The sequence below is a fragment of the Euleptes europaea genome, chromosome 13 (assembly GCF_029931775.1).
Source record: "Euleptes europaea isolate rEulEur1 chromosome 13, rEulEur1.hap1, whole genome shotgun sequence".
In the NCBI taxonomy this organism is placed as follows: domain Eukaryota; kingdom Metazoa; phylum Chordata; class Lepidosauria; order Squamata; family Sphaerodactylidae; genus Euleptes; species Euleptes europaea.
This window is the reverse complement of record NC_079324.1, coordinates 4,181,157-4,206,193: the sequence shown is the minus strand read 5'-3', so window position 1 is coordinate 4,206,193 and position 25,037 is coordinate 4,181,157. Positions and strand designations below refer to the sequence as shown.

Below are 25,037 nucleotides of genomic sequence, written 5' to 3'. Positions count from 1 at the left end.
GTGCTCTTGGCCCTGGCCTTGTGTGTGGACAAGCTGGTTGGTGACGTTGCTAGGAGTGTCTTCTTTCGATTGTATCTAGCTTGTGAGTTGGCCCCTTACCTAGATCCTGCCAACCTGGCTACACTGATCCGTGCGACCATATCCTCCAGCTTGGGTCTGCCTTCGAAGATGCTCAGAAGCTTCAACTGGTGCAAGTGGTGCTCCAGAGCTGCATAAACTGCACTGCTGCCTCTTTGCTTCTGGGCCCAATCCCAGGTGCAGGTTCTCACTTTTAATGCCTTCACAGCCTGAGGCTGTCATCCTTATCAAACTGCCTCTCCCAGGATACTGCCATGTGGCTCTCCTTTTCTTAGCCAGCCCTCTCTGTATGCTAAGAGAAGGTCTTAGGATTGTCTGTCTGGCAACCGTCAGTTTGAGAAGTTTTTCTGTGGCAAGATCGGTCCTCAAGTGTTTTCCAAGAGTGTTGCAGAGGGACACCTCCTCTTTCTACACTCAGAAACACATGAAAATTAGGTTTATTGTAAAGGGCATTAGATGGAGGGCAGGTTGTTTTGGCAGATCTGGCCATGCTGTTCTTATTTTGCCAATTGATATGTTCTGTGGTTATATGTTGTTGCTTTGCTGCTTTGAGGCTAAGGAGGGTTATGAATATTTTAAATAAATGAATGGTGTGCAGGTAGAGATGTGAAGGAATGGGAAACAATTGGAAAAAATTCAGGGGAACCCCCCCCCCCAATATCTTCCCCCATTTTCTTTTTCCATGAGAACTTTTTTTCCTGATGAAAAAAATGGGATATTTTGCAGAGCACTGAAAAATTATCTCATAGGATTTCTTAATTTTGGAATGAATGGTGGTGGTGGAAAGTGTCATCAAGTTGCTCCTGACTTAACAGTGACCCTGTAGGGTTTTCGAGGCAAGAGACGCCACCCTGGATTTTTATCAGCGGTTTCCCATCCATGAACTAAGCAGGGCCAACCCTGCTTAGCTCCTGAGATCTGATGAGGTCAGGCTAGCCTTGGCTATCCAGGTGAGGGCTGAATGAGTGAAATTATTTTAAAGGCAAGGTTGTGTTCATTCAAAACGTATATAATGAAAAAATGTAAGACAACTTATAGCATTGCATAATGGTAAGTCCTATATATACTGTAGATATCTACATTTTCAAGGATATGTTTTTGTTTAAATTTGAATAATTTAGCAGCAGTTAATATATTGCATTTGATAAATACATTATTAAATAGTCAGGTGTTCTCAATATTAGAACATTTAACTTGGTCTCGAAATGCACAGATAGATCTATCTGTTTTGACTGTATGAAACTCTTTCCAAAAAATACACTTCCTTTACTACATTTTTTTTCTATTTCCACCTTTTATTTCCCTTGACTTCTAAGATGGCAAAAAGTAGAATACATGTACTAAAAGGTTGCTTGGGGTGCAGGCAGTTTGCATCTATCTGTCAGGTACTTGTTGTATGTGCAGTTTTGCAGGTAGAAAACAAAGACTTTACTACTTTTACATTCCGTAAATATGCCAGTTACTAACACTTTTATACTCTGTTAAAAATGGTGCATTTTTGTGTTGTAAAAGCAGCAAAATATATTTACATGTTATTGGAAAATAAGTGTCTATAAATATCAGTTTCTCCTCAAATGTCAGGGTTCTGACAGATTCCCCCCTCCCATGGCTTCCAGATTTCTGGCAATACAACCTCTCTGTACACTGGGCTAGTTCTCTGCCCAAGCCTTCCATATGGTTGTTTGGGGGGGCACAATGAGGAGGTGTTGATCTGCTGTGTGTAGAGGGTTGGCTTGCTGGCAGGGGCCCAGGAAGCAACCCCCCCATTGGCTTTCACTGACCATGTCTGAACCAACCCCCCCCCCCAAGCACTGCCAGTGCTGTGGGGGCTTGGTTTGTTCCCAGTCCGTACTGGCGCAGGTGGAGGCAATGGTCACGCTCACCTGGACATGCATTGCCCTTGAGGTTTTCTGATTCCCCCCCAAATGCTGGCAATGCTGCAAGGGTTGGTTGGCTCTTGGCTGCTGGTGACATGGAGGAGGGGGCAGGCACATCTTGCTTTGGAAGAGGGGGCCTGCTGGCTCAGTGGGAGAACCTCTGCTTGGCATGCAGAAGGTCCCAGGTTCAATCCCCAGCATCTCCAGTTAAAAATACCAGGCAGAACGGATGTGAAAGACCCTCTCCCTGAGACCCTGGAGAGCTGCTGCCAGTCTCAGTAGACAAGAATGATTTTAATAGACTGGTCATCTGATTCAGTATAAGGCAGCTTCAGGTGTGTTCATGTATGAAGCACTGCTTTAGGGGAAAGAAGGGCTGTGGATCAGTAGCAGAGCCTCTGCTCGCATGCAGAAGGTCCCAGGTTCAATCCCCAGCATCTCCAGTTAAAGGGACTAGGCAGGTAGGTGTTGTGAAAGACCTCTGCCTGAGACCCTGGAGAGCCACTGTCAGTCAGAGCATGCAATACTAACTTTTACTGCCCAAAGGTCTGATTCAGTATAAGGAAGCTTCATGTATTCTTGTGAACTACACAAAATGAAAATGATGCTGCTGGTATCTGTGCCCAAAATGTCAACTTTGCTTTAGAGAATCTGACCATCAGCCAAATTGCTGGCTTTTGCATGCACAGTTTTGAGAACTGGCCCCAAGGTGATTTTTTTTTTTTTAAGCCAGGGAAATCTGAATTGTTGATTGCTGCTAGCAGCAACAAGAATTAAGCTCTGGAAATATGAACGCTCTCTGTTGCGTGAAGGATTTCCTTCTTAGCAGCTCATGTTCTTTCAGAGGTTTCCCAAGATGCTGGAGGCTACAGCATTGTTGTCTGTGTCTCAAGACCAGAGAATCTACACTGCTGGTGCAAAAATCCTGAGTCAGGTTTTCCAGTGAAGAGGAAGGGGGAGGGGGTACCAGGTGGCTCTCTTGCATCTGCCTGTAATGTTTAAGAATCTGTTTCATTTTTTATTTTAGTTCCAGGATACTATAATCTGGAGTAGTTCCAGTCCAGGTTTTACTCATGTCTGTGGATAAGATTGAAAATATATATATGTAGAGGAACTGCCATGAAGGACTCTGGTGCGCCTTTTATTATCCTGTATGTTGATTGAGGGGACCCTCGGCATCTTCCGAGTGATCACAGCACCGTCTGCTGCCTTCTCTTGCTGCTCTATGCTGGACTTCTTGCGGCTGGCTTTGGAGGTCAGTTCTTCTTTTTGAAGTGGATTCGGTGCCTGCAGAGTTTAAAAGTTGTTTGGCATGCAGACCTGTCCAGCCCAGCCATGCTCCAAGTAGTGTCTGGAAAGCATTTGGCTCATTTTTTCCAGTTGTAATTTCTGGCACAGAAGCAACCCTGTTCTCCTTCCCTGTCCCCTTGGGAGGAATTCATCAGTGCTCTGGCCTCTCACGGGCGAGAACTTCCAGTTAAGTGATATTTCGAATCCTGTTTATAAGAATTTTTATTTTGCAAAACAGTTTGCGAAGCACAAAACATGTTTTTTTTTTCTTTTTTGGAATTTTTACAGTTTTTCATTTATCTCCACAGCAACCCTGGAGGTTGAAGGAGGGGGGCTTCTAAGAGCAGCACCCCCTCCACGAGCGTAGTGGCTGGGCAGAGCTTTTGACCTCCATCTCCTGCCATACAAAGACAGGATCCCTCTTCTCTTCCCCTTCTGAGGAGGGTTTCAAGATGTCTTTGTTATCAAGATCCCTTCCTTTTCAACACTTTTGGTCAATGAAACAGTTCTTTTAAAAATCTCAGAGGCAATTTTCAGTGTTTAAAAAGGTCACGGCTTGCGTTTGTTGCTGGCTTTCAGGCTCTTTTCTGGACTTCCTTGGGTACTTAGCTAGGGTTGCCAACTCGAGGTTGGGAAATGCCTGGAGATTTGGGGGTGGAGTATGGTGGGTGGGATTTGGGGGAGGGGAGGGACCTCAGTGGGGTCTAATGCCATAGAGTCCCACCCTCCAAGGCAGCCATTTTCTCCAGGAGGACTGGTCTCTGCCGCCTGGAGATTAGTCGTAACAGCGGGAGATCTCCAGCCACCACCTGGAGGTTAGTAATTCCCTAAGGAAATAATCTCAGTACACAGCCACTAATCATTTCAACATATGCAACTTTACTTAAATACTGTTACAATATGCACGTTATGTATGCGTAACGCTCTATTCAATAAAAGTTCTGAACTGCAAATAGCCTAAACGTAATGTCAATAATAGGCTTTAACCTTCTATACATTTACACAATTCTCTTCCTTATATTACAAACATTCCAGAACATGAAACCCCCGGGGAAATATTTCTTACGACCAGCAGTAAGGTCCACAAAGTCCTTGCAGGTGTATTGAACTTCGCCACGAATCAGGCAGTACAAATCAAAATCGTTCTCAATCGCAGTCAGCTGATCACGCGTAGACCAATCCAATGATTCAAATCCCGTTACTGCTGGTTGAGCCGGTTGCAAACACTAGCATCTATAGCTATGCATTGTTTGTTGTTAGGATGTATATGGCACATAGAATAGTAACAAGTTCCCGGTTGTTTATCCTTGTTTCACATAAAAGTGCAATTTGCTTCTTCAGACTGTGCAATATCTCTGACTGCAAACTTGCAGTTCATAAGAATGATGGGTCATTCTTATGAACTGCAAGTTTGCAGTCAGAGATATTTGCAGTTCAGAACTTTATTGAATAGAGCGTTACGCATACATAACGTGCATATTGTAACAGTATTTAAGTAAAGTTGCATATGTTGAAACGATTAGTGGCTGTGTACTGAGATTATTTCCTTAGGGAATTACTAGCCATATATCAGTACACCTCCAGTTCATAGTATTTACAAATGACCACCTGGAGGTTGGCAGCTCTTTACTTGGCACAATCTAAAAGGTTTTTTTCTCCCAATGAGCGGAGAAGAATAACAGCCCCCCAGCTAGTCTCCTCTGTGAATTGCAGACTCAGTAGTGGCCTTCTGTCCCTTGCAAAGGAAGCCTCCGTCACACGTCGTCGTTCCATCCTAGGACTCTTCAGGAGGGCCATCCAATTTGCAGGCTCTGCCCAGAAGGGAAGGAGGCACCTGGGGCCAGGCCCTCGTCTTAAGCCCCCTCCTGCTCATTCTCCCCCTCCTCTAGCTGGGCTCCTGAGACCACCAGCAGTAGATGTGGACTGGCCCTCTTCCAAGGCGCAGGGGTGGGACTGGGCAATTTTTCCCTATGGAGCAGCTGGTAAGCTGGCTTGATGCTAGGGGGGCTGTCCACACAGGGTGGTCCTGAGGGGAGGCGGGGGCAGCATAGAAACAGATGGCGAGCCCTGGATGCTGCCTGGATCCCTACTTATACCCCCCTCCTTGAATAATGACTCAATTAAACTGTCCCAGGGCTGGCTGGAAGTGGGGCTTGCCTCCTCCCATTTTTTTAAAATCGGATTATCAGTCAGCTAGTAAACTCCCAAAGGCTAGACAGATGGTCAACTCCTCTTTTTCCACAGAAATTGCCAGAAACTCTCTCCCCAGGAAAGCAGATGGAAAGCAAGCAGGCTGTGGAAGAAAAAGCACCACCCTCCAAAACATGGCCTGATTTGCAGAGAAGGGAAGGTGGTTGCAGCAGTTTTGTTTTGCAGAAATAAATCTGGGGCAGGAATCAAGGAGCAGCATGCAGCCCGCCGGCCTGTTTCTCCTCCCCCACCCCTGCAGTAAAAACCTTTTAAAATCAATCCTCTCGTATTGGATCGAGGTGCAAATTTGGAAAGGGCTCCCTCCGTCTCTTGAGTTTGTGCTCCTGCAATAGAATAAATGCTTGTTTTAGTCCTCACCTCTAAATGAGAATCCAAGTCACATCTCACTTTGCTAAGCTGCTTGTCTGTCAAGAGTTCTCTGCTTACCTGGCTGGTCTTGATTCAGCCCATTTCCGGGACCTTTGTACTTGGTGGCGGCAGTGGAGGGTGCTGCAAAATCCAAAATATGTAAGTGCCATTCAGGTTGTTTAGGTATTTTTAAACGGTCTGCTTGTCTCTTGGACCCTCCGTGCCCTTACTACAGCTAAAAGACTCATAATGCAACATTGGGAAGATAAAAGCCCACCTTCGTTACATCAATGGATTGAGGACCTTGGAACACATTTGAACACATGGCATAGAGACAGCAACATTTTTGGATATTTGGAAGTATTTCATTGAAACATATCTGAATATCTACCACCACTGTTATATATTTTTGTTTATATGTATGCTTTTCTCCCTTTTTTTATTACTTGCTGGATTTTGAGTTGTTCCACTTATTGTTCTTTTATTCTGGGTTGTTTTTTTTAAAGAAAAATTAAAACCCATGCCCCTCAAAGTGTGTCCATCTATGTTGCCACACAGCTCTACTTCTTATCTGCTCTGCCAGGGAACTGGGGGCTGCGTGGGCCAGACTCCAGCAGAGCCAGCAGGCAATGGACACATTCAGAATGGGGGCTCAGTCCCAGTTCAGGGCCCTTGGGTATTTCTTTAACTCTCTCATTCAGACACTACCTTGAAAAGAAAGTTTGATATCTAGCTCAGTCACTGAAAGCCAGTTTGTATAAAGTTCTTGCGGATTAACGGCAAATCTCTTAGAATAGAAATGGCAGTCGGTAACATTAATATAATTATATATGTTTTTTCTCATGTCAAATAGTATGTCGTTTTTATACTCTGATAACCACATCCTCCAGAATTTGGTCTGTCATATTTGTTTGCTGTGAAGGCCAAATGAATTTCTGTCTCCTATGTGGCCTTTACATGGCAGGAACAGGAAATTCAGATTGAGATCATGTGGAGTATTTTTATTTTTTCCTCTCTCCCAGCTGCAAAAAAAAAAAAAAAAAGTAAGAGAGATTGTAAATGGAGCAACCTCAGCACTTGGAGCATTCAGTGCGGTTTTGGTCACACTTTCTCAAAAAAGGATGTCAGTAGAACTGTTTAGAGTGCATGGAAGACAATTAAAATGATAGAGGGCTTTTTTTTTTAGTTTGCGCAGAAATTATTGGGAGGCATATGGCAGAAGCTTAAAACGAGCGTGATTGGACTGGGCAGCTAGAGTCATTTGTCTCATTTTGACAGTGCAAACTCAGAGAAGCCCCCCCCCCCCCCGCCACTGGCAGGAAGCTGAGGCGCTGGGCAGAGAAAAGAGCGCCCTTCCGGCTTCTTACCCTCTTCTGGTTGCCAGAGGTTGGCCGAAGAGGCCCTGCTGCGAGTCCCCTTCGGTGTAACTTCAACTCAGACCTGGAACTGCAAAATAATTATCAATTTCTGACACATTTGTCTTTGCAATTGATGATGCTTTTAATAGAAGAAATGCTTTCTGGCCAGGCAGCTGTTGTGTATGGAGAACCAGTCTAAATCTAGTACGACACACTAGAGAAATCTGGGCTAAATTCCCCGCCCCACCCCTCATTCACTGCAGGGTAATACCCCCTTCCCATCTTATATTCTAATAGTGAAGTCGACCAAATCTTTGGATACTGAAATCCAGTGGCTGGAGCTGTGAATCGGGCAAAACAGATCTTTCTACAAACCTGAAAAGGGCCCTAGGTTTGCTGAAAAATCTGAAATCTTTTTAAAAAAATACATTGGGGGGTTTAAAAAAACTGAAAATGACAAAAGGAACTCTTGTAGTTTTAAGCAACAGATTCCCTCAGTGGCTGTTGTTAGGCAACCACAGCATTCCAGGCTTCAGTGTCTGTGAGTAAAAGGTGGGGAGGGGAGGCAGGGCCCTTTCCAGGGCTGTTTTGGCCCGTGAGGGAGGACTCATTGGGGCCAGGCCTAGGCTTGCCAGCTCCAGGCTGGGAAATTCCCGGAGATTTTGTGTTAGAGTCTGAGGAGGGCAGGGTTTGGAGAGGGAAGTGGCCTCAGCCGGATATAATACCAAAGAGTCCACCCTCCAAAGCAGCAATTTTCTCCAGGGGGACAGATCTCTGTTGTCTGGAGTTTGGTTGTAATTCTAAGGGATCTGCATGTCCCACCTTGGTGTCGGCAACCCCAAGTCTGGCAGCAGCCTCTGGGTGACTTGATACCACCCGACTTGTATGACTCCACTAGGCCTGGCTGCAAGTTTCTCCCGGGTCGCCAATTGTCTTTTTCTAAAAGGCACCTTTAGGATATATATCTCCTGAAGATGCCTTTTTAAAAAGATGGGGAGGGGGGGAGGGGTTAACTGTTTCCTAGAGGGTTGTTTTTGAGATAGCTGATGGCAACTCTTAACAGAGATCCCTTGATGGCCTCCTCCTTGGCAGATGTAGCAGTTGTGCAAATGGGCTCTCAATTCCGCTTGTGAGCGGATCTTCACGGCAGTCAAAGGACAGGCTCAGCTAGAGTTGTGAAGGTCTGGGGAAGTAATGGGAAAAATTGGGGGAGGAAACACAATTCCTTTTGAAGGGTTTTTCCCCAGTGTAAAATTGGGAAATTTGGGGGAGCGCTAAAAAAGAACCCCTCTATGAAATATTTTTTCTTTTGGATTGAGTGCTGTTTTAAGTATCTGCTAACTAAGCTAGACATGGTGAGTTTTATTATAAAACAATAAGTATTGCATACAATTCATTTTTTCCGGGAAAAAGGGGGAAAATACCACCCCACCCCGACATCAAAATTCCTATCTTCCTATTAGCGTGGTTCCAGTAAATCTGTTCCTTAGCTTGAAGACTGAATGTAACTTGTATCTGTATACTTGGCTTTCCTTTAGGGTTCTGTTCTTGCAGTCTGAGTTGTTCCAAATTAGAGACGAGGGTGAAGTGGAAAGCCACCCTCCCCTTGCCCCTTCGCCTCTGCTTCCTCCTTGGAGAGCAGATGGGTCCAGCCAGCTCCTCCTGCTAGCCAGCGCATGTTGTGGGTGCACATTCAGAGTCAGCTTTTGTATGGAGGGCTGTGAGCTGCCTGCTGGGGTTTGTGTACCTAAGCTTAGAGGAGAGAGCCCTGCCTGCTTCCTACTCCGAGTGTCCCCACCACGGCTGTGCAGCTGATCAGAGAAGGTTTGGACTGAAAGCCTGCCCTTCCAGCTCCCGGCTTTCCCTGATCAGTCGCATTGTGGTGTTGTGAGGGGAGGGGAGGCTCATAGAGCAGAGGGCTGGTCCCGTACATTTTTTGCTAAGCCTCCTTCCTCCTCACGACTGCTGTCCAGTTAGCCGTGCGTGCGTGTGTGTGTGTGTGTGTGTGTGTCTGCCATTAGCTTCTCTGGCACTCGCCCCCTCGCAGTGGCAGCTGTTGACTTCTTGACCTCCTGGCACCTACTGCTGGTGGTCCCTCCTCCGCCCTCCCGGCCCTTGTAGTACAACCCCCAGGATGGTGGCTGAGATCTCATGATGTAGTTTCACCAGAGCTTATTTTTAATTAACTTTGGGGGTATTCAACTTCCCATTCCCCCCCTTTCTTATTTTTCAGATTTTTCTGCAAACCTGGAGGTTCTTCCAGATTTGTAGAAAAATCTCCCTCAGCTGTACATGGCCCCCATTGTGTGGTTTTTTAAAATCCTGAACCTGGGGCCAGGTTCAGAATTAGATACTAGGTGGGTGAATGAAACATGCACATGGTGGCAGGCCTGTAGAGGTGGGCGGGTGGGGGGGCTGTGGTGGTGGGCAGTTGTTGTACAACACAAATGCAGAGTCTAATATATTTAAATTTATGCAATACCAATAGAATTCAATTGTTTAAGAAGAGGATTTTGTGTTTAGTTATTCCAGTGCCTTTGCACTCATTGGCTTGACTGTTGGAAGTTGGGAGCAAAGTTGCTTTAAATGAACAACTTGATGGAATAATCCTGACAGACCCCCCTGCATCTCCACTAGATAATTTCATTTTAAAAGTAAGCTGAAAATTGAGATTTCCTTGAGGGGTCCAGATTTGGTTTTCACCATCCTGAATAATTTGATCATGTCTACAGGCTGGATCACTTCACTTGCTTGTGGCGGAGAGCTTGAACTCCAGACGGCCGACATCCCTACAACTGTAGTTGCCGTTCTTTAGTTTTTATTCCTAAAATTGTTTTGTCTTCTCTTTTCCCTAGCTTACTCATTCGCTGTGCAAAAATTCTCTCAGACTCTTCAGTCCTTTCAGTTTGACTTTATTGGGGACACGCTGACAGATGATGAGATTAATATTGGTAAGTGCTTTCCTAGCGCTCTGACAATGTGTATTTATTTTATAGCAAAATTTCTTATTGAAAACAACAACTCTAGTTTTAATGCTTCTAAAATCCCTTTCTGAAGAGCTGATCTGATAATGGTCGTGTGGATTCCTTTACAAATATGTCTGTAGATCATTTCCAAATGAATGCAGAACCAGCATCTAGAGCAATAATTACTGATTGCAGCCTCAGTTTTGAGCAGGCACAATGTTAAACAGAGCTTATATTCTCCCCTGTGTGACTCACCCCACACTCCCCCCTGTCTAATGTGTGTTCTGCTGGGGGATCTGTATAGGTGCTGCTTGGCTTGGAGGAATCAGATGTGCCAGATCAACGCTTTGGACCTCTCTGACAAAAAGAGCGCCAAACGCACCCTTGTGCCCAGTCCCCACACTGTAACTTTTATCCTGCCTTGGACTAAGGGCCAGCTATGACTAGATGCAAAGGAGGTGTTGCGCGAGTGCGTTCTTACCTTAGAAGCTCCCGTGAGCGGTCTGTTTGTACAAGCGCTGGACTTACCTTCCGCATCAGCCAGAACTCCTGCTCCTCCTTTCTGCTGTGGTGCTCTCACCCACTGCGGTTTCAACTTGCAGCCATGCTCTTCCCTGAGCAGACAGTTAGTACGGACAGTTATTTCCAGGAATGAGTTGCCTCAAATGTTGTCTAAACTGTCTCTAGAATCACATTCCTAACTTACTGAGGTGGTTCTTCTGAGTGATCCTGTGAGTACAGATAGATCTAAAAACACACATGAAGATACCTTCTACTGAATCAGACCCTTGGTCCATCAAAGTCAGTATTGTATGCTCTGACTGGCAGCAGCTTTCCATGGTCTCAGGCTGAGGTCTTTCACATCACCTACTGCCTGGTCCTTTTTAACTGGAGGTGCCGGGGCATAACCTGGGACCTTCTGCGTGCCAAGCAGATGCTCTACCACTGAGCCAGAGCCCCTCCCCTCTTGCTGTCGGTGTGTTTATCTGGAAAGTGACTTATGGAGCCAGTTCCAAAATACCTCTTCCCAGTCATCGTATAAATAGGAAGGACTATTGTGGAATTTCCGCCCCCGTCCCCCATGCTTTTGCCTGCCATTTTTGAGTGTCCCAGCAGACTCTGCTGCGTGGACGCAAGGTAGCTCACCGTGGCTTTGGACGTTTCCAGGTCTCTGTGAGGGGGCTACGTCTTATTGTTTGGGGGGGTGGTTGGTCTCTGCTTACGGTTCCAGTTTTCCCACTGGCTGAAAGTGGCAGGTGTTGATAGAACAAAGAATTAATTGGATTGGCAAGGAAGTCGTCATGGAAACGAAGTTAGACTCCTTCTGGTGTGCTTCCTTACAAATGCATATGGGGGATTTGTCTGTCTCTTTAATTCCCTTCTGCTGCTCACACAGTGGTTTGGGAGGCGGGGAACAGCTTTGCTGGGGTCAGTGGGACCCCAAGGGCTCTTATTGTCAGGACCGGCCTGGCCTGAGAACGGAATACTGTGGTTTAGCCAGGTGCTAGCCCAAGGTCGCAACTGCTATGCTGTCATGCTCATGTTTTGAGAGTTGTATGTGTAGTCTAACTTCTGTGGGAACTGAAGGGTTGCCCTAGCAACCAGAGGGGGTCTGACTTTGTAACTTTTCTTCTATATATACGATCCTCTGTAGACTGTACCCCCATTAGAGTCCTTCTAGTTTTCTGGCTTCTGCAACTTTATATTTCCAAATAAACCAGCTTTCTTAGGATTTCCTGCCTATGGAGTCTGTTTATGGATTTGTCAACGAGCATAGAGCTTACACTTATGAAATGTGCTGGGAAGTCTGGGCACTCTTGGAAGAGGCAGGAAGCCGAGGAGGAGGAGTTGCTTTTTATATGCCGACTTTCTCTACTTTCTCTAAGGAGGAATCAAACCGGCTTACCATCACCTTCCCTTCCCCTCCTCAAACCCTGTGAGGGAGGTGGGGCTGAGAGAGTGTGACTAGCCCAAGGTCACCCAGCGGGCTTCGTGTGTAGGACTGGGGAAACACACCCAGTTTCACCAGATCAGCCTCTGCCACTCTGGAGGAGTGGGGAATCAAACCTGGTTCTCCAGATCAGACTCCACTGCTTCAAACCACTGCTCTTAACCAGTACACCAGACAGACAAATTGCCTGTGAACGTTCATCAGAGATGAGCGGGATCACAGGTGCTATCCTGGCAAGTTGTGATCTGTTCTTATCTACTACGCTTACGTAGTAAGCGGCCTCTATGTCCTGTTTTATGCTGATTTCATACTGCTGATTTTACTGATTTTTGTATTAAAATACTGAGGATAGGGTTTATTTAAATATTGTTACTTAAATATATTTTGATTTTAAACTATATTATGTATTGTTTTATGCTGTTAGCTGCCTCAAGCAGATTTTGGAATTACTGAAATATACTTTGATTTGTTTTGTTTTTTTGTTTTATGTCGTTAGCCCCTTCAGGCCAATTTTGGAGTATATGGGATAGGAATGTTTTCAATAATAAATAGCAAAATAACTTCCACTTCGGTGCTGCAGTGTGTGACAGCCTGAGAGAAAATGGTGGCCAAAGCTGCCACCAAGGGGCAGAAAGAGTATTTGAGCCCCGGCGCCTGCCACGTATGTTTGGCCTTTCAGGCTTTAACGGACAGGAACTGGCAACGTGTGTGGAATTCCAGAGATGGGCTTAAGATGCCATGGTAAGACGAGCTACTTCGGATGCCTTTTCTTGGCCACCTACCTCATTAGGGTGGTTATGGAGACAAATGTAATAAATATTGTCGAAGGCTTTCACGGTCAGAGTTCATTGGTTCTTGTAGGTTATCCGGGCTGTGTAACCGTGGTCTTGGAATTTTCTTTCCTGACGTTTCGCCAGCAACTGTGGCAGGCATCTTCAGAGTAGTAACACTGAAGGCCAGTGTCTCTCAGTGTCAAGGGTGTAGAAAGAGTAATATATAGTCAGAAAGGGGTTGGGTTTGAGCTGAGTATTGTCCTGCAAAAGTATTGTCCTGTAAGTATCAAGATAATGTGCTAATGAGGGTATGGTATGTTAATATGGAACCATTGTATCCTGAAGTGATCTGTTAATGTGTGTAATCCAAAACTAATCTGTATGGCTATTGTTGAATGTTGTCTTTGTCTGGAGGTGTTTCAGGGCAGGAAGCCAAGCCTTATTCATTCTTAAACTCTCCTCTTTTCTGTTAAAGTTGTGCTGATGTTTGTGAATTTCAATGGCTTCTCTGTGCATTCTGACAAAATAGTTGGTAGAATTGTCCAGTCTTTCAGTGTCTTGGAATAAGACCCTGTGTCCTGTTTGTGTCAGTCCATGTTCAGCCACTGCTGATTTCTCAGGTTGGCCAAGTCTGCAGTATCTTTCATGTTCTTTTATCCTTGTTTGTATGCTGCGTTTTGTGGTCCCGATGTAAACTTCTCCACAGCTGCAAGGTATACGATATACTCCTGCAGAGGTGAGGGGGTCTCTTTTGTCTTTTGCTGATCGTAGCATTTGTTGTATTTTCTTGGTGGGTTTAAACACTGTTTGTAGGTTATGTTTTTTCAAAAGTTTCTCCATCCTATCAGTGACTCCTTTAATAAATGGCAAGAATACCTTTCCTATGGGAGACTGTTTTTCTTGAGTTTTCTGATTTTTGTTTGGTTCAATGGCCCTTCTGATTTCATTCTTGGAGTAGCCGTTTGCTAGCAGTGCGTGATTTAGATGGTTAGTTTCTTCCTTGAGAAACTGTGGTTCACAGATCCGTCTTGCACGGTCCATTAATGTTTTGATTATTCCTCTTTTCTGTCGGGGGTGGTGGTTGGAGTTTTTGTGTAAGTAGCGATCTGTGTGAGTTGGTTTCCGGTAGACCTTGTGACCTAACTGAAGGTTTGATTTACGGATGACAAGGGTATCAAGAAATGGGAGTTTACCCTCAATTTCCTTTTCCATGGTAAACTGAATGTTTGGATGGATATTATTAAGATGGTTTAGAAAGTCCATTAATTTTTCTTCACCATGGCTCCAAATGGTAAATGTATCATCTACGAACCTGAACCAGACTGTAGGTTTGTAAGGTGCTGATTCTAATGCTGTCTTTTCAAAATATTCCATGTAAAAGTTTGCTATTACTGGACTGAGTGGACTTCCCATAGCTACTCCATCAATCTGTTCATAAAATTCTTGATCCCATAGGAAATAACTTGTTGTCAAACAATGGTGAAATAAGGCTGTTATATCTTCTGGAAAAATCTGGTTAATCAATGAGATTGTGTCTTTAACTGGAACCTTGGTAAAGAGGGATACAACATCAAAACTGATTAATATATCCTTTGGATTGAGTCTTAACGGACTGATTTTGTTGATGAAGTGAGTTGAATCTTTGATGTAAGAAGTGGTTTTTCCAATGTGGTCCTGTAGGAGGGTGGTCAAATATTTAGCTAATTCATATGTTGGGGAACCAATGGCACTCACGATGGGTCGGAGTGGAACGGAATCCTTATGAATTTTAGGTAGTCCATATAATCGTGGTGGTTGTGCTTCAGTCTTGCATAGTTTTCTGTGTGTGTCGGGATGAAGAGTGGAATTCTTGATCAGAATGCTAGTTTTCCTGGTAATTTTGCAAGTTGGATCTCGTTTTAGTTTTTTGTATGTGGCAGGGTCCAGAAGTTCCTCAATCTTCTTTTTGTATTCTTCTGTTTTCATGATCACTGTGGCATTGCCTTTGTCAGCTGGTAGAATAATGATTTCTGGATCTGCATTGAGGGTCTTGATGGCGTTTCTCTCCTTGCGTGTTATATTGCTAGTAGGGGGCTTTGCTTTTCGTAGAATTCTTGCTGTCTCTCCTCTTATTTCCTCAGCATCTTCTTCAGGTAGATTACGAATGGCAGATTCTACATTTGCAATGATGTCTTCCACTGGAATTTGGGTGGGAGTGACTGCAAAGTTTCCTCCCTTAGCTAAGATGGAAGTTTCTTCAGGTGAGAGTTGTCGGTCTGTCAGATTGAAGATAATCCGTTTGTTGTCAAGTTTTGGACTGTTCTGTCTTCTTTCCTGTAATTTGTTAAACTTTTGCTTCTGTCTGGAAGTATGGCTGGTTAACCCCTGTTCCATTTTTCTGTAGGTGAGATTATCAATCTTGTCCCAATCATGGCTTCTCATTTTGTGGCTAGTATTGATATGTAAGGAAAACAACTCCTTGTCTGTGGCAGCAAGTTCTCTGCGGGTAGTGTGAATTCTCTCTCGTAAGAGAGCCCGTTCTAGATGGTCATAAATGCGGTTAGCTCGTGAAGTTTTAAAGATTCTTTTACTTGTGAGAAAAGATGGAATGGTTCCAGTGTCTCTGCATCGTAGTAGAAAAGTTAAAGAACAAAGTAGATGTGCTTTCTTGTTCCGAAGTGTTTCCAATCTCCGGGTCTGTTGAAATATTTCCTCCCCGTAGAGGCGTTCAAAATATTGTCGAAGGCTTTCACGGTCAGAGTTCATTGGTTCTTGTAGGTTATCCGGGCTGTGTAACCGTGGTCTTGGAATTTTCTTTCCTGACGTTTCGCCAGCAACTGTGGCAGGCATCTTCAGAGTAGTAACACTGAAGGACAGTGTCTCTCAGTGTCAAGGGTGTAGAAAGAGTAATATATAGTCAGAAAGGGGTTGGGTTTGAGCTGAGTATTGTCCTGCAAAAGTATTGTCCTGTAAGTATCAAGATAATGTGCTAATGAGGGTATGGTATGTTAATATGGAACCATTGTATCCTGAAGTGATCTGTTAATGTGTGTAATCCAAAACTAATCTGTATGGCTATTGTTGAATGTTGTCTTTGTCTGGAGGTGTTTCAGGGCAGGAAGCCAAGCCTTATTCATTCTTAAACTCTCCTCTTTTCTGTTAAAGTTGTGCTGATGTTTGTGAATTTCAATGGCTTCTCTGTGCATTCTGACAAAATAGTTGGTAGAATTGTCCAGTCTTTCAGTGTCTTGGAATAAGACCCTGTGTCCTGTTTGTGTCAGTCCATGTTCAGCCACTGCTGATTTCTCAGGTTGGCCAAGTCTGCAGTATCTTTCATGTTCTTTTATCCTTGTTTGTATGCTGCGTTTTGTGGTCCCGATGTAAACTTCTCCACAGCTGCAAGGTATACGATATACTCCTGCAGAGGTGAGGGGGTCTCTTTTGTCTTTTGCTGATCGTAGCATTTGTTGTATTTTCTTGGTGGGTTTAAACACTGTTTGTAGGTTATGTTTTTTCAAAAGTTTCTCCATCCTATCAGTGACTCCTTTAATAAATGGCAAGAATACCTTTCCTATGGGAGACTGTTTTTCTTGAGTTTTCTGATTTTTGTTTGGTTCAATGGCCCTTCTGATTTCATTCTTGGAGTAGCCGTTTGCTAGCAGTGCGTGATTTAGATGGTTAGTTTCTTCCTTGAGAAACTGTGGTTCACAGATCCGTCTTGCACGGTCCATTAATGTTTTGATTATTCCTCTTTTCTGTCGGGGGTGGTGGTTGGAGTTTTTGTGTAAGTAGCGATCTGTGTGAGTTGGTTTCCGGTAGACCTTGTGACCTAACTGAAGGTTTGATTTACGGATGACAAGGGTATCAAGAAATGGGAGTTTACCCTCAATTTCCTTTTCCATGGTAAACTGAATGTTTGGATGGATATTATTAAGATGGTTTAGAAAGTCCATTAATTTTTCTTCACCATGGCTCCAAATGGTAAATGTATCATCTACGAACCTGAACCAGACTGTAGGTTTGTAAGGTGCTGATTCTAATGCTGTCTTTTCAAAATATTCCATGTAAAAGTTTGCTATTACTGGACTGAGTGGACTTCCCATAGCTACTCCATCAATCTGTTCATAAAATTCTTGATCCCATAGGAAATAACTTGTTGTCAAACAATGGTGAAATAAGGCTGTTATATCTTCTGGAAAAATCTGGTTAATCAATGAGATTGTGTCTTTAACTGGAACCTTGGTAAAGAGGGATACAACATCAAAACTGATTAATATATCCTTTGGATTGAGTCTTAACGGACTGATTTTGTTGATGAAGTGAGTTGAATCTTTGATGTAAGAAGTGGTTTTTCCAATGTGGTCCTGTAGGAGGGTGGTCAAATATTTAGCTAATTCATATGTTGGGGAACCAATGGCACTCACGATGGGTCGGAGTGGAACGGAATCCTTATGAATTTTAGGTAGTCCATATAATCGTGGTGGTTGTGCTTCAGTCTTGCATAGTTTTCTGTGTGTGTCGGGATGAAGAGTGGAATTCTTGATCAGAATGCTAGTTTTCCTGGTAATTTTGCAAGTTGGATCTCGTTTTAGTTTTTTGTATGTGGCAGGGTCCAGAAGTTCCTCAATCTTCTTTTTGTATTCTTCTGTTTTCATGATCACTGTGGCATTGCCTTTGTCAGCTGGTAGAATAATGATTTCTGGATCTGCATTGAGGGTCTTGATGGCGTTTCTCTCCTTGCGTGTTATATTGCTAGTAGGGGGCTTTGCTTTTCGTAGAATTCTTGCTGTCTCTCCTCTTATTTCCTCAGCATCTTCTTCAGGTAGATTACGAATGGCAGATTCTACATTTGCAATGATGTCTTCCACTGGAATTTGGGTGGGAGTGACTGCAAAGTTTCCTCCCTTAGCTAAGATGGAAGTTTCTTCAGGTGAGAGTTGTCGGTCTGTCAGATTGAAGATAATCCGTTTGTTGTCAAGTTTTGGACTGTTCTGTCTTCTTTCCTGTAATTTGTTAAACTTTTGCTTCTGTCTGGAAGTATGGCTGGTTAACCCCTGTTCCATTTTTCTGTAGGTGAGATTATCAATCTTGTCCCAATCATGGCTTCTCATTTTGTGGCTAGTATTGATATGTAAGGAAAACAACTCCTTGTCTGTGGCAGCAAGTTCTCTGCGGGTAGTGTGAATTCTCTCTCGTAAGAGAGCCCGTTCTAGATGGTCATAAATGCGGTTAGCTCGTGAAGTTTTAAAGATTCTTTTACTTGTGAGAAAAGATGGAATGGTTCCAGTGTCTCTGCATCGTAGTAGAAAAGTTAAAGAACAAAGTAGATGTGCTTTCTTGTTCCGAAGTGTTTCCAATCTCCGGGTCTGTTGAAATATTTCCTCCCCGTAGAGGCGTTCAAAATATTGTCGAAGGCTTTCACGGTCAGAGTTCATTGGTTCTTGTAGGTTATCCGGGCTGTGTAACCGTGGTCTTGGAATTTTCTTTCCTGACGTTTCGCCAGCAACTGTGGCAGGCATCCTCAGAGTAGTAACACTGAAGGACAGTGTCTCTCAGTGTCAAGGGTGTAGAAAGAGTAATATATAGTCAGAAAGGGGTTGGGTTTGAGCTGAGTATTGTCCTGCAAAAGTATTGTCCTGTAAGTATCAAGATAATGTGCTAATGAGGGTATGGTATGTTAATATGGAACCATTGTATCCTGAAGTGATCTGTTAATGTGTGTAATCCAAAACTAATCTGTATGGCTATTGTTGAATGTTGTCTTTGTCTGGAGGTGTTTCAGGGCAGGAAGCCAAGCCTTATTCATTCTTAAACTCTCCTCTTTTCTGTTAAAGTTGTGCTGATGTTTGTGAATTTCAATGGCTTCTCTGTGCATTCTGACAAAATAGTTGGTAGAATTGTCCAGTCTTTCAGTGTCTTGGAATAAGACCCTGTGTCCTGTTTGTGTCAGTCCATGTTCAGCCACTGCTGATTTCTCAGGTTGGCCAAGTCTGCAGTATCTTTCATGTTCTTTTATCCTTGTTTGTATGCTGCGTTTTGTGGTCCCGATGTAAACTTCTCCACAGCTGCAAGGTATACGATATACTCCTGCAGAGGTGAGGGGGTCTCTTTTGTCTTTTGCTGATCGTAGCATTTGTTGTATTTTCTTGGTGGGTTTAAACACTGTTTGTAGGTTATGTTTTTTCAAAAGTTTCTCCATCCTATCAGTGACTCCTTTAATAAATGGCAAGAATACCTTTCCTATGGGAGACTGTTTTTCTTGAGTTTTCTGATTTTTGTTTGGTTCAATGGCCCTTCTGATTTCATTCTTGGAGTAGCCGTTTGCTAGCAGTGCGTGATTTAGATGGTTAGTTTCTTCCTTGAGAAACTGTGGTTCACAGATCCGTCTTGCACGGTCCATTAATGTTTTGATTATTCCTCTTTTCTGTCGGGGGTGGTGGTTGGAGTTTTTGTGTAAGTAGCGATCTGTGTGAGTTGGTTTCCGGTAGACCTTGTGACCTTGTGACCTAACTGAAGGTTTGATTTACGGATTTACGGATGACAAGGGTATCAAGAAATGGGAGTTTACATCTTAGCTAAGGGAGGAAACTTTGCAGTCACTCCCACCCAAATTCCAGTGGAAGACATCATTGCAAATGTAGAATCTGCCATTCGTAATCTACCTGAAGAAGATGCTGAGGAAATAAGAGGAGAGACAGCAAGAATTCTACGAAAAGCAAAGCCCCCTACTAGCAATATAACACGCAAGGAGAGAAACGCCATCAAGACCCTCAATGCAGATCCAGAAATCATTATTCTACCAGCTGACAAAGGCAATGCCACAGTGATCATGAAAACAGAAGAATACAAAAAGAAGATTGAGGAACTTCTGGACCCTGCCACATACAAAAAACTAAAACGAGATCCAACTTGCAAAATTACCAGGAAAACTAGCATTCTGATCAAGAATTCCACTCTTCATCCCGACACACACAGAAAACTATGCAAGACTGAAGCACAACCACCACGATTATATGGACTACCTAAAATTCATAAGGATTCCGTTCCACTCCGACCCATCGTGAGTGCCATTGGTTCCCCAACATATGAATTAGCTAAATATTTGACCACCCTCCTACAGGACCACATTGGAAAAACCACTTCTTACATCAAAGATTCAACTCACTTCATCAACAAAATCAGTCCGTTAAGACTCAATCCAAAGGATATATTAATCAGTTTTGATGTTGTATCCCTCTTTACCAAGGTTCCAGTTAAAGACACAATCTCATTGATTAACCAGATTTTTCCAGAAGATATAACAGCCTTATTTCACCATTGTTTGACAACAAGTTATTTCCTATGGGATCAAGAATTTTATGAACAGATTGATGGAGTAGCTATGGGAAGTCCACTCAGTCCAGTAATAGCAAACTTTTACATGGAATATTTTGAAAAGACAGCATTAGAATCAGCACCTTACAAACCTACAGTCTGGTTCAGGTTCGTAGATGATACATTTACCATTTGGAGCCATGGTGAAGAAAAATTAATGGACTTTCTAAACCATCTTAATAATATCCATCCAAACATTCAGTTTACCATGGAAAAGGAAATTGAGGGTAAACTCCCATTTCTTGATACCCTTGTCATCCGTAAATCAAACCTTCAGTTAGGTCACAAGGTCTACCGGAAACCAACTCACACAGATCGCTACTTACACAAAAACTCCAACCACCACCCCCGACAGAAAAGAGGAATAATCAAAACATTAATGGACCGTGCAAGACGGATCTGTGAACCACAGTTTCTCAAGGAAGAAACTAACCATCTAAATCACGCACTGCTAGCAAACGGCTACTCCAAGAATGAAATCAGAAGGGCCATTGAACCAAACAAAAATCAGAAAACTCAAGAAAAACAGTCTCCCATAGGAAAGGTATTCTTGCCATTTATTAAAGGAGTCACTGATAGGATGGAGAAACTTTTGAAAAAACATAACCTACAAACAGTGTTTAAACCCACCAAGAAAATACAACAAATGCTACGATCAGCAAAAGACAAAAGAGACCCCCTCACCTCTGCAGGAGTATATCGTATACCTTGCAGCTGTGGAGAAGTTTACATCGGGACCACAAAACGCAGCATACAAACAAGGATAAAAGAACATGAAAGATACTGCAGACTTGGCCAACCTGAGAAATCAGCAGTGGCTGAACATGGACTGACACAAACAGGACACAGGGTCTTATTCCAAGACACTGAAAGACTGGACAATTCTACCAACTATTTTGTCAGAATGCACAGAGAAGCCATTGAAATTCACAAACATCAGCACAACTTTAACAGAAAAGAGGAGAGTTTAAGAATGAATAAGGCTTGGCTTCCTGCCCTGAAACACCTCCAGACAAAGACAACATTCAACAATAGCCATACAGATTAGTTTTGGATTACACACATTAACAGATCACTTCAGGATACAATGGTTCCATATTAACATACCATACCCTCATTAGCACATTATCTTGATACTTACAGGACAATACTTTTGCAGGACAATACTCAGCTCAAACCCAACCCCTTTCTGACTATATATTACTCTTTCTACACCCTTGACACTGAGAGACACTGTCCTTCAGTGTTACTACTCTGAAGATGCCTGCCACAGTTGCTGGCGAAACGTCAGGAAAGAAAATTCCAAGACCACGGTTACACAGCCCGGATAACCTACAAGAACCAACAAATGTAATACATTATAAAGTTAGTGTGCTTAATGGAAAATGCCCCGGATATTCGAATGGTGGTGATCCAAGTGTCTGATCTCCTGAGAATCAATCCTGAGTAACCTCTTCTTCACTCTCTCCCCACCCCTCCTCTCCTTTGCAGCTGAATCCTTTAAAGAATTTGCGGAGCTTCTCCAGGAGGTGGAACTTGAGAGGTCGATGATGGTAAGGCAGCCCCTCCCCCGGTCCCCCTGCCATTGGCCACAGGTATGAGGAGGACCTGGAGTTGAAGGACTCGGTGAACTTGGAACGAGCACAACTCTTGTTCTTTCCTCCCCATCAGAGCTTGTCTAGAAGACAACTTGGAAGGCTTTAAGAGGGGAGTGGACATGTTCATGGAGGAGAGGGATAATCATGGCTACTAGTAAAAATGGATGCGAGTCATGATGCATCCCTATTCTCTCCAGGATCAGAGGAGCATTCCTATTATATGAGGTGCTATGGAACACAGGCAGGAGAAAGCAGCTACAGCCGTCTTGTTTGTGGGCTTCCTAGAAGCACCTGGTCGGCCACTGTGTGAACAGACTGAGGGGCTTGATGGGCCTGGGTCTGATCCAGCATGGCATTTCTTATGTTCTTATGAGTTCTCAGTAGCAAATGCCTTCATTTTGGTGATTGGTTTGTCCCCCTGTATCAAATAATAAACTAGGTGTCCCCTGGGTGGACACTGAAAGTGGTATAGTGGGGGGCCCCCATGGGCAAGGGATGGGCCTCTAGTTACTCAGGGGGAGGGGAGAGACCCCACAAGAGTACAGAAAAAATTACTTCCTAAATCAAAAGGAACCGCCCCCCCCCAAAAAGAAAAACCTCTACTCCAGCCTCACGAGGACTGAATATGCATCTGAAAGGGCACTGAGAAGAACTGAGTATTGTCGGTTGAGGAAAAGAAACCAGAGGGATGGGAAATGAGCCTGCTAAAGCCCCTCTGAGCTTACTGAATCCCAAAGGGAGAAACTTTGGGGGTAGGGTGGGATTCTGAATCATTCTTCCCCACCTCCCGGCATCTCCAGTTAAAGGGACGAGGTAAGTAGGTGATGTGAAAGACCTCTGCCTGAGACCCTGGGGAGCAGCTGTCGGTCTGAGTAGACAGTACTGACTTTGATGTACCAAGGGTCTGATTCAGTGTAAGGAAGCTTCATGTGTTCATTCCTTGTGGGCCTCCAACTTGAGTCTGCTAGAGCAGAGGCTGGCTCCTCTGCAGATGACCAAAACAGTCAAGCCAAGCCAAGCAGGAAAATCAGTTTAAAGGAGTGGTTGGGGGAACCCTCTGATGGCCATGTTTAAATATTTGAAGGGATGCCATGTTAATGAGGGAACTTGCTTGTTCTCGGCTGCTTCAGAGACTAGGACATGGAGTAATGGATTTAAACTAAGAGAAAAACGATTCCGCCTAAACATTAGGAAGAACTTTCTGACAGTGAGGGCTGTTCGACGGTGGAATGCACTGCCTCGGGGGTGGGGGAGGGGGGAGTCCCCGTCATTGGAGGTCTTTAAGGTTGGATGGCCATCTGTCGGGAGTGCTTTGAGTGGGATCCTGCATGTCAGGGAGTTGGACTGGATGGCCCTTGTGGTCTCTTCCAACCTTGTGTGATTTTGTGATTTGTGAATAGTCAAATCAAAATGCAGCACAGTGATCTGGATACTGTTGATCTGGAGTGTCTACTGATGGGTTTGTCTGCATGCCACTGTACTGTTTCCCCTGAAAACCCTACACGGCCCCAAGTCCACCCTGGATTTGCACAGAACGCAGGTTACTTACTTCAGATTCCTCTTTCCTGATCGTATCTTGCAGTGGGGCTGGTGTTGCAGGACTTTGTAGAATTGGACCAATATAGTAATAGTAGAAAGTCAGAGGAGCGCCAAGAACTTGATGGGCTCTCTGGAAGTGCATTTGGCTCTCAACAGAGCGGACTATGTTGGGCCCATTTAAGTAAGTCATTGGAAATTTCAAAAACACACCTATCTGTGCCAGGTCCTGTAAGGGTTGCACATAATGCATAATCTGGGATGCTGGCATCTATGTGTGTAGCAGCAGCATAGTGGTAGAATATTCATTCATTTAATTTATACCCCGCCTTTCTCACTTTCTGCATTTGGTTAAGTTTAGTAGCAGTCCTGAGTAGTGATTTTGAATTCTGGTATTATGTTTTTAACATATTTTATTTGTGTTGTATCTGTGTTTGTAAGCTGCCTTGAACTCCATGAGGAAGAAAGGTAGCTAGTAAATGTTTTAAATAAATAAAAATATATTTCTTCCCCGTGGGACCCATACCGTGCATTCCTGAGATTTGGCGTATGGGAACAGCGGGGAGAAGGCACAGGTGAGCTGCCTCCTAAAGCCGTTTGCCATACGCTGAAAAACACGGGGCCTTTTGCCCCGTAGAGAACAGCGAGGCTGCGCCTGCTAAAAAGCAGGCGCTGCAATGCTGTTCTCGGTGCCGGCATAATGGGGCAAAAGAGGAGAGGAAGCTGCCTACCGGCGGCTCCTCCCCCCAGCCCAGCCCAGGAATGCCCCCCCCCCACTTCTTGACCTGTGCCACGGGGACACTTCACTGGCGGAGGGGCGAGGTGCAGCTCTGCGGTGCTCGGGCGCCGACGGAACTGCCCTCGCTGCCAGAGTAAGTGCGTCTTGTTCCATGATTAGATGCACTTATGCTGGCAGCAAGGTCATGCCCCCTTCTCGTTCTGGGTGAAGGTCATCTTGAACTCGTGGGTATTACCATCACGTGCCCAGGGAGGCAGGACTAAAGGATTTTTTCATCCACTTCCTGTCCCCTAGGCGGGAGATCCAGTTTCCGTCCTGCCTTGATCAGGGTGGCAGCATAGTTCGTGAACTCCGACGTGGTTCTAGTCTTTGCTTGTTATTCCCTGCTTGTTCGTCCGTTTGTTTTCCCCGTTTTTGGGTGTTGGAGTGAGTCGTCCTTTCCCTCCGTTTCTTCTGTTTGCGGCCCCAGCCGCAAGACTTCCCTCCCTCACCGGTTTTTCCCCTCAGTCTCTGTCCTCGTATTCGTGCTCTCCACTTCGCCCGCGGGGCAAGATGGCGGACGCAAAGAGGGATTCGGATTCTGATCTCCTCTCGGAGGAGGATCGCGACCCTGCCCTCGTCGCTTCGACAGGGCGGAGGCAAAAGGAGCGCTCTGCCGGCCGCGCGTGGAAGGTCCTTCAGCACCAAAAAATTCACGTTCAAGTGAACTGACCCAAAATAGCGCGAAACGCGGAGAATGGCGCGGTTTGCTCATTCCTACAGGGGATACCATTTTGGAAGGCTCCTCTACTAGTCAGGAGACTATGCAAGGGGGTAATGTATTGAGCCTTGAGACTGAGGCGCCCCTTACTCGGCGGGAAATGGTTGATTTATTTAATGGCGTTCTAGATAGGCAAGCACAAATGATGATGGCCCTTAAGGATTCCTTAACACCATTCATTCAGGGAGCGGATTCGAAT

The 25,037-nt window shown here is 44.4% G+C and overlaps 1 protein-coding gene across 1 annotated transcript in view; it reads left to right on the top strand.

Annotated features, from left to right (window-relative positions):
* The window catches only part of OPHN1 (oligophrenin 1), a 184,109-nt gene that overhangs the window by 30,131 nt on the left and 128,941 nt on the right, over nt 1-25,037 (top strand). The window contains exons 2-3 of the mRNA XM_056859175.1: nt 10,018-10,113; nt 21,697-21,758. Coding sequence (XP_056715153.1) covers nt 10,018-10,113; nt 21,697-21,758 — 158 coding nt within the window. The remainder of the gene's footprint in view (nt 1-10,017; nt 10,114-21,696; nt 21,759-25,037) is intronic.